Consider the following 7132-nt stretch of genomic DNA (forward strand, 5'->3'; position numbering starts at 1 on the left):
TTGTTATTTGACATGTACCGAATTGAGAAAAAGGAAAAAATTACAGACACGATGATAAAGGAAAAATTTAATTGTAAAAATAATTACACACTAATATATGTATTAATTTAATGCGATTAATTAAAAAATAAATTTTATTAAAAATAATATTAATTTAAATTTTAAATATAAAAAAATTAATATTAATACGTAAATTAATATATAATTTTATCTGCATGCAACAAAACTCGACGACAAATATGGCAAATATTAGAAGAAACAAATCTGAATTTAAAAATCTTATCATGGCGTTATTTTACACAATTAATTCCAGGAAGTGAAAATCGTACGCACGTAGGACGTATGACGCGTGGGTTTTCTAAAGAGAAGATCATCATGGCAGTTTCTGACGAGGCTCCTCCCGTTACGTTTCCGATGTCAATTTCTTGCTTTCGTTTTCTGTTACCTGTTCTTTTATTTTTGCCCTTTTGGTTCATAAATCTCTTCTTGCAAACTTAATTTTTTCACTAATGTTCTGGGTTCGGAGAGAATGGGATTCGTGGGGAGTTTACTGGGAATAATTGGTTTTGCCATCGGAATCCCAGTAGGTCTTTTACTGGGTTTTTTCCTATTTATATACGCCGAGCCTGCTGATGTGGAGGTAATACCTGTGTACCTCCTTCTTGTTTCCTGTTTATTTTCCTTTTTTTTCGCAATTATAAATTACTTTCTTTCATGATAAAGTTGATGCATGGATGCTTTGTTCTTACCCAATATCCGGTAAATATGGTGCGTTTTATCATTCTATGATCAATGACCGGCATGAAGAAGGTGCCACTATTGTTAAATGCATTATAACATCTGAACCCCAAAGTCGATGATTGTGTCACAGTTATTTTCTTATTATTTTTGGCTTCACGTACAGTTATAAGCTGGCCGGAGGAAATGATTGGGTCCTATATAAGGGGGCCTCGAAGCTGAACCTTCAATGCATTCGAGGAACTATATACGCTAATTTGTAAATTTTTTCAGCTGCAAGCTTGTTGATTGATATAATAACAAGAATAATTCTTCTTATCATCCCCACATACTACACATTACATATTTTTTATTTTATTTTTTCTATAACAAATATGTGGTGTATGGGTGATAAGCAGAATAACTCAATTAATTTAACAAGAATAAAATAAAATAAAAAATAAAAAAAATAATATTAGAATATGTAAAATGTGTAGTGTGGGATGATGAGTAACATCTCTCTTATAATGTAAGAGTCTTTTGTGATGGTAAAGGAGCAACAAAAGGAAGAAAAATGTTTTCTAATTATGGATGAGATTGGATGAATAATATCTTAGAATTTAACTTTAGTATCTCGAACTACATTACTAGGATACTTATTGTTGTAATTCTACTGATAAAAAAAAACTTACAGTTGTAATATGAAATTGTGTGATTTGCTCCTCTTTGGGAAAATATCACTTCGATGGTGTGAATGAATAGCCAATTTTTTTTTTCTTCTTTGAAAATTCTAATGCTGTCATTTATCAGAGAAGTAACTCTTCTGAACCTACATTTGCAGGATCCAATTGTTAGACCAATTGATGAGTTTGACACAAGCTCTTTGCTTGATATTTTGCCTGAGATTCCCCTATGGGTAAAGCATCCTGATTATGATCGAGTGGGTTTTAAGCTCTTTTTCCTTTTTCTTTTTAAATTTAGTAGGTTACAGTTATTGTTATATTCTTCACCCTTTTTGATCTAACCTTTCTTTATTTCTAATTTCTAAATTTGTATAATTGTGAAGATTGACTGGTTGAACAGGATGATATCTTATATGTGGCCTTACCTCAATAAGGTGATAAAAAGTTTTAAGATTACCATCAATCTTGCAAAGTGCAAGCATATTGATCCAAATAATGAGAATTTAACCAATCATTTTTTAGTAAATCTGTTCGTTTTGTCTGCAGGCAATATCTGGAATTATAAGAAGTACAACAGAGCCAATGTTTTCAAAGTACACTGACACGTTTCAGATAAAGTCAGTAGAGTTCAAGAGTCTAAGTCTTGGAACACTTCCCCCTACATTCCATGGTAGGTATCTGCACTGAATTGATCATTTAACTAACTGAATTCACAATGTATTAGGCTTTGATTTCCTCATGCCCTTTAACTTTATATTTCGAAATTCCAATGCTAAGTAATCTTGAAGAAGGTAACCTGTTTGGCAATCTGACCTGAATATGAGCACAATATATAAATCAAGTAGCACTAGGAAGTGAAATACGGTACTTGTCTGCTAGGCTACAACTGCAAGAAAGCATGCCTATTGCATTACAACAGATAAGCAAATATCTCTGATTGCAAGACGTGCCAGCATCATCTAGCTTACAAATTTATTTTATTTTGGAATCTTATTCATCAAACTGGCAGGTATCAAAGTGCACGAAACTAATGAAAATGAACTGGTATTTGAACCTGCGGTTAGATGGGCTGGAAATCCAAATGTAACTCTGGTATTTCAATTATTGTCACTTGAAATTACGTTACAGGTGAGAAGAATTTTCAGACCATATCCTAACAATGATATTCAGGCGAGTGTTTGGGAACTTGATGAAAATACGACGTATTTCCCCTTGATTTTCAAACAGAATTTGACACGTCTCCTTTCTGTTCATGAACTTGCATAATTCAACTTTCTATTTGAAAATTTAAAAAGATGAGGTCTGTACAATATGTTTCTCACTGACCTTTGATTATTTTATTTCATCATTCTCATGATGACACTAGTTTATTGTTTATTTCAAAAAGCATTTAAATGGAATTGAAAATGGTACTAAATAATACCACTCTGTTGCGGGTTAAGATTGACTAAGTATTGTTTATGATTATTAAAGAAAACTTTCAAAATTTGTTGATCATTTTTCTTCAGCTGGTGGACATACAAATATTTGCTGCACCTCGCGTTGTTTTGAAACCTCTCGTGCCAACATTCCCATGTTTTGGGAGCATAGTAGTGTCTTTGATGGAGAAGGTTAAGTTCTCAGCAAATTTGACTGAGTCGAGTCTATATGATGTCATGAACAGAAGATCTATAATTTTGAGTCTCATGTCCTTACAATGAAAATCTTATATTTGCAGCCACATGTAGACTTTGGACTAAATTTTCTGGGAGGGGATATTATGGCAATACCTAGTTTATATCAATATATTCAGGTTGGCTCTCTTTTTGGTTTGCAATAATCTGTTTTAAAGTTCTATGACATTTTAATATACTTGTCTATATATATAAACAACATTATCATTAACTGAGCTCATTTTCAACTGCACAATCGGTTTGGATAAGATGCTGTAACAATTATAAGATTGGCTTCAAATTTTCAATCCCTTTATATAAACTATTCCAAGTCATGTTTATTAAAATTATCATTTATTAGGCTCAATTTTTGAGGGAAAACAGCTAACATGACTATAACCTTAGAATAGATAAAGTACATCGTTTTAAACTAATAATTTAAACTTACCCATAAAAGGTACAGGAATCCTTACTACCAGTCTATTCCTCTGTGTATTCAGTTGACTTTCATATGGTTTCTAACACACTACAAGGAACTAAGGATGTATTAAATAATTTCTTTTGTCAGTATTCTTCCAAAAGAAAGCCGTGTTAAGTACTTGCTTGGGCACAATTGATTGGGGGCGGTGGAGGGTGGATTGTTTGAATTGATTATACAGAAGAATATCGATTAGAAATTGATTACTGATAGCAGATGCTAATTTATCTTACATCATTTTGGTAACCTTGTGAACCAAAGGGTAGATGAATGTGGCAAAACATAGCTACTCGTCAGCTCGTCTCCACATATGAGATCTTTTAATATTTAACTTATAGACAAGTTTCACAGAGATTAACTTTATTATGATTAAGTAAAAATATAGAAATATGAGTTAAGATGAGGGCTCAAGATTTGAGTTGAACGTGAGAATGTGTGAGCTCTAATTATACTTAGAGGACATATAATTAATTTATGAATGCTTCTAATTCGGATCAGCAGTCTTAAATATGAAAGGAAGGATACACATTCAAATATAGTTTTTCAATATGAAGGATTGAAGTGTATGTACTTCCAAAGTCTTGGGTAATCTTAAGTTTCAGAATCAATATTTTGCAACTACGATTTCCATAAATCGTAAGCTCATCATACTAGAATGTAATTATTTCTCTGTTGCTAGCAGGATACCATAAGAAGACAAGTTGCAAGCCTCTACCTCTGGCCCCAAACTTTTGAAATACAGATTCTTGCTGGTTCAGTGTAAGTTCACATATAGCACTGTAATGTTAAGGATGTATGACATCCCATGTAAACACTGTCATACGAAATTCAGTGATGTGTGGGTACTTTTAAGAGTGCAAGAGTTAAATTGCTTCCATGTGATTCCATATAGGTTCTTGACTACCTTGCAGATCAGACTTGGTTGTGTAAATTTTAGGTGTGGTGATTACATTTGGCATTAATGGATTACTTATATATTATTTGTCTATCTCAATAGAGGGACTATGAAGAAGCCTGTCGGCATACTACAGGTGAAGGTTGTACGAGCACTCAATCTCTTGAAGATGGACTTGTTGGGAACATCTGATCCTTATGTCAAACTCAGCCTAAGTGGAGATAGGCTTCCATCAAAAAAAACTTCTATAAAGATGAAGAACCTGAACCCCGAGTGGAATGAGGACTTCAAACTCACAGTAAAGGACCCGCAGTGTCAAGTTCTCCAGTTACATGTCTATGACTGGGAGAAGGTTTTGTATTTTGTTCTGCTACTTATATTTTAGTGCCTCAATATCTAAACTTGTAGTGTCTTATAATGTCATCAACATAAGCAATAAACATATAAGTAATATTAAATACAGTCATAAGATATGCAAGCCTCGCGTACTCATTTTAACAAAAAGTGAGACCCACAATTAAAAAGTAAATTTTTTCTTGTGGGTCTTAGATTTGCCCACTTTTTTTCAATGAGTGTGTATGGTGCTTGCACACTCTAACTGTACAAGTCATTTCTCTTTCCCTAAACACATACTTATGTTGATTTAAATTTGGTTATAATGGAATGACTGAACTAGAAATAAATCTTTGCAGCATTATTCATTATTATATTGAAAAACCTGCAAGGACTGACACTTAATTTGGTCAAGAACATGAACCCTGGTAAAGCTTGTCATTCTGAAAGGTAAAACTTATTGGTCCCCAATGAAGACATCTGTTGGTTTTTCAGGTTGGGGCACATGACAAGTTGGGAATGCAAGTAGTTCCACTGAGGTTGCTTAGCCCACATCAGACCAAAGGACTAACACTTAATTTGGTCAAGAACATGAACCCTAATGATCCCCAAAACAAGAAATCGAGAGGGAAACTTGAGGTGGAGTTGACATTTAAACCTTTTAGAGAAGATAATGAACGATTTAGTGGACCTTTGAACAGAAATGGAATAAAAATAAATACGGTTGGAAAGGCATCAGAAGATGTTCCCTTACACAGAGCTGGTTTACTTCTTGTTTTGCTCCAAGGCGCTGAAGATGTTGAGGGGAAGCATCACAGCAACCCTTACGCTCTTGTCACTTTTGGAGGAGAACAGAAGAAAACCAAGGTGAATATTATTAAGCCCTCTTCAACTACTAATCCCTTAAAGTAATTTTCTTTTGTCAGCAGACATATATATGTTGCACTCTTATATCTAAAGACTAGAAGCTGTATGTTTTGGGTGATTTATGAAACCCTCTCTGCTTAAATTATAGCATAGATGCACCTTGAGGTGACCTTCTGACTGTGGAATAATATATTTCATCTTATATTGTAATGTTGATTTGTCTAGCTGATCAAGAAAACCCGGGATCCATGCTGGAACGAAGAGTTCCAATTTGTGCTGGAACAGGCGCCTTTAAAGGAAAAGATCCATATAGAGGTTATGAGCAAACGAACAGGCTTCTGTTTGCATCGAGGGGTTGGATCTTTATCTTTTCTTGGTTCTAGCTTATTACCTCCATATATCTAACAATTTGCATTTTCTGCATTCTCTAATTGATCTAGGAGTCATTGGGGCACGTGGATATCAATCTAGACGACGTGGTATACAATGGACGCATCAATGAGAAGTATAATCTGATCAACTCAAGAAACGGAGTCATACATGTTGAAATTCGTTGGAGGGTGATTTGAGATGTGCCAACAATATAGATATTAAATTCTTTTGATTATATTTATGTACATGGCATAGGCCTTTGAATCACCGTATCAGGAAATGGCTTGCACAAAGTCAACCAAAAAGAATACAAAATCTACAGTTTGGTTGTAACATTGTTTTCTTGTTAATCTTTTACTCTCGTACACCAATAGAAAGTCATTGATTTCTGCAATTCAAAACTTATATTATCCATGTTATCTGATGTTCTGTCATGTGCGACAGTGATCATGATTTTAGCTGAAATAGGATTTTTCTATATCTTGTTGGCCTAGCCGGACACAGTTAAGTCGAGTTGTTTGTGTGATTTTTATAATATTTCTATGTACTCTGCCTTAGCTGTTTACGGCTTACACCCCACGAGCTTGTAGCAGATATGGCATAGTTCCAGCCGTTGCCTTAGCTGGAGATGTCCCCCGGCTTTCTACACGGCTCAGGCCTTGATTTACGTGGTTTGGTTTTAGGTTTTAAATAGACTGCTGACCTTTATCACATAAAATCTATATTTATTGGGGGACAATGGTGGATTGAGAACTTACTTCTTTTTTTTTATTTTTGGGGGGGGGGGGGGGGGGGGGGGGGGGGGGGGGGGGGGAAGGGGTGTGGTGGTGGGGTAAATATTAGGGGTATACAGAAAACCGAGCAACCGACCTAAACCGACCGGAATCGACCTTAGGATGCCGGAACCGGCGAAGAACTAGTCGGCGGTCGGGAGAAAATTGTATGAATCGATATCGGTAGGTTCGGCATACGGTTTGGCTATTCATAAATTGAAAAACCGGCCGACCGAACCTAATATTTTTTTTTTTCCTTTTTATATAAATAAAACGACGCCGTTTCACTTAAGTGAGTGAAACGACTTAAGTGAAACAGCGTCGTTCTTTGATCTATATGTTTCAAATTCATAAAGTAAACG

At 34.9% G+C, this 7132-nt stretch overlaps 1 protein-coding gene across 3 annotated transcripts; it reads left to right on the plus strand.

Moving 5' to 3' along the window:
- The first annotated feature begins 298 nt into the window (after nucleotides 1-298).
- On the plus strand, nucleotides 299-6391 carry LOC122275144 (synaptotagmin-3-like). Of its 3 annotated transcripts, none has more exons than XM_043084106.1 (12): nucleotides 299-640; nucleotides 1559-1633; nucleotides 1784-1834; nucleotides 1947-2070; nucleotides 2410-2528; nucleotides 2909-3010; nucleotides 3118-3192; nucleotides 4213-4289; nucleotides 4528-4777; nucleotides 5254-5625; nucleotides 5851-5979; nucleotides 6066-6391. In XM_043084106.1, the coding sequence occupies exons 1-12, from the start codon at nucleotides 530-532 to the stop codon at nucleotides 6192-6194; spliced, it is 1614 nt and encodes a 537-aa protein (XP_042940040.1). In that variant the 5' UTR covers nucleotides 299-529; the 3' UTR covers nucleotides 6195-6391. The 3 variants fall into 3 exon arrangements, with proteins under 3 accessions (XP_042940040.1, XP_042940041.1, XP_042940039.1); XM_043084105.1 differs by having other exon boundaries at nucleotides 300-640; nucleotides 1559-1657; XM_043084107.1 differs by lacking the exon at nucleotides 1784-1834 and having other exon boundaries at nucleotides 1559-1657.
- Nucleotides 6392-7132: the final 741 nt, after the last annotated feature.

The sequence above is a fragment of the Carya illinoinensis genome, chromosome 9 (genome assembly GCF_018687715.1).
Source record: "Carya illinoinensis cultivar Pawnee chromosome 9, C.illinoinensisPawnee_v1, whole genome shotgun sequence".
Taxonomy (NCBI): domain Eukaryota; kingdom Viridiplantae; phylum Streptophyta; class Magnoliopsida; order Fagales; family Juglandaceae; genus Carya; species Carya illinoinensis.

Excerpts from the sequence above, each read along its gene's own strand:
- LOC122275144 (XM_043084105.1), top strand. The coding sequence starts at position 530 with ATGGGATTCGTGGGGAGTTTACTGGGAATAATTGGTTTTGCCATCGGA. Across the intron at positions 3,011-3,117 it reads TAGTGTCTTTGATGGAGAAG|CCACATGTAGACTTTGGACT; the intron begins GTTAAGTTCTCA and ends TTATATTTGCAG. Across the intron at positions 3,193-4,212 it reads GTTTATATCAATATATTCAG|GATACCATAAGAAGACAAGT; the intron begins GTTGGCTCTCTT and ends TGTTGCTAGCAG.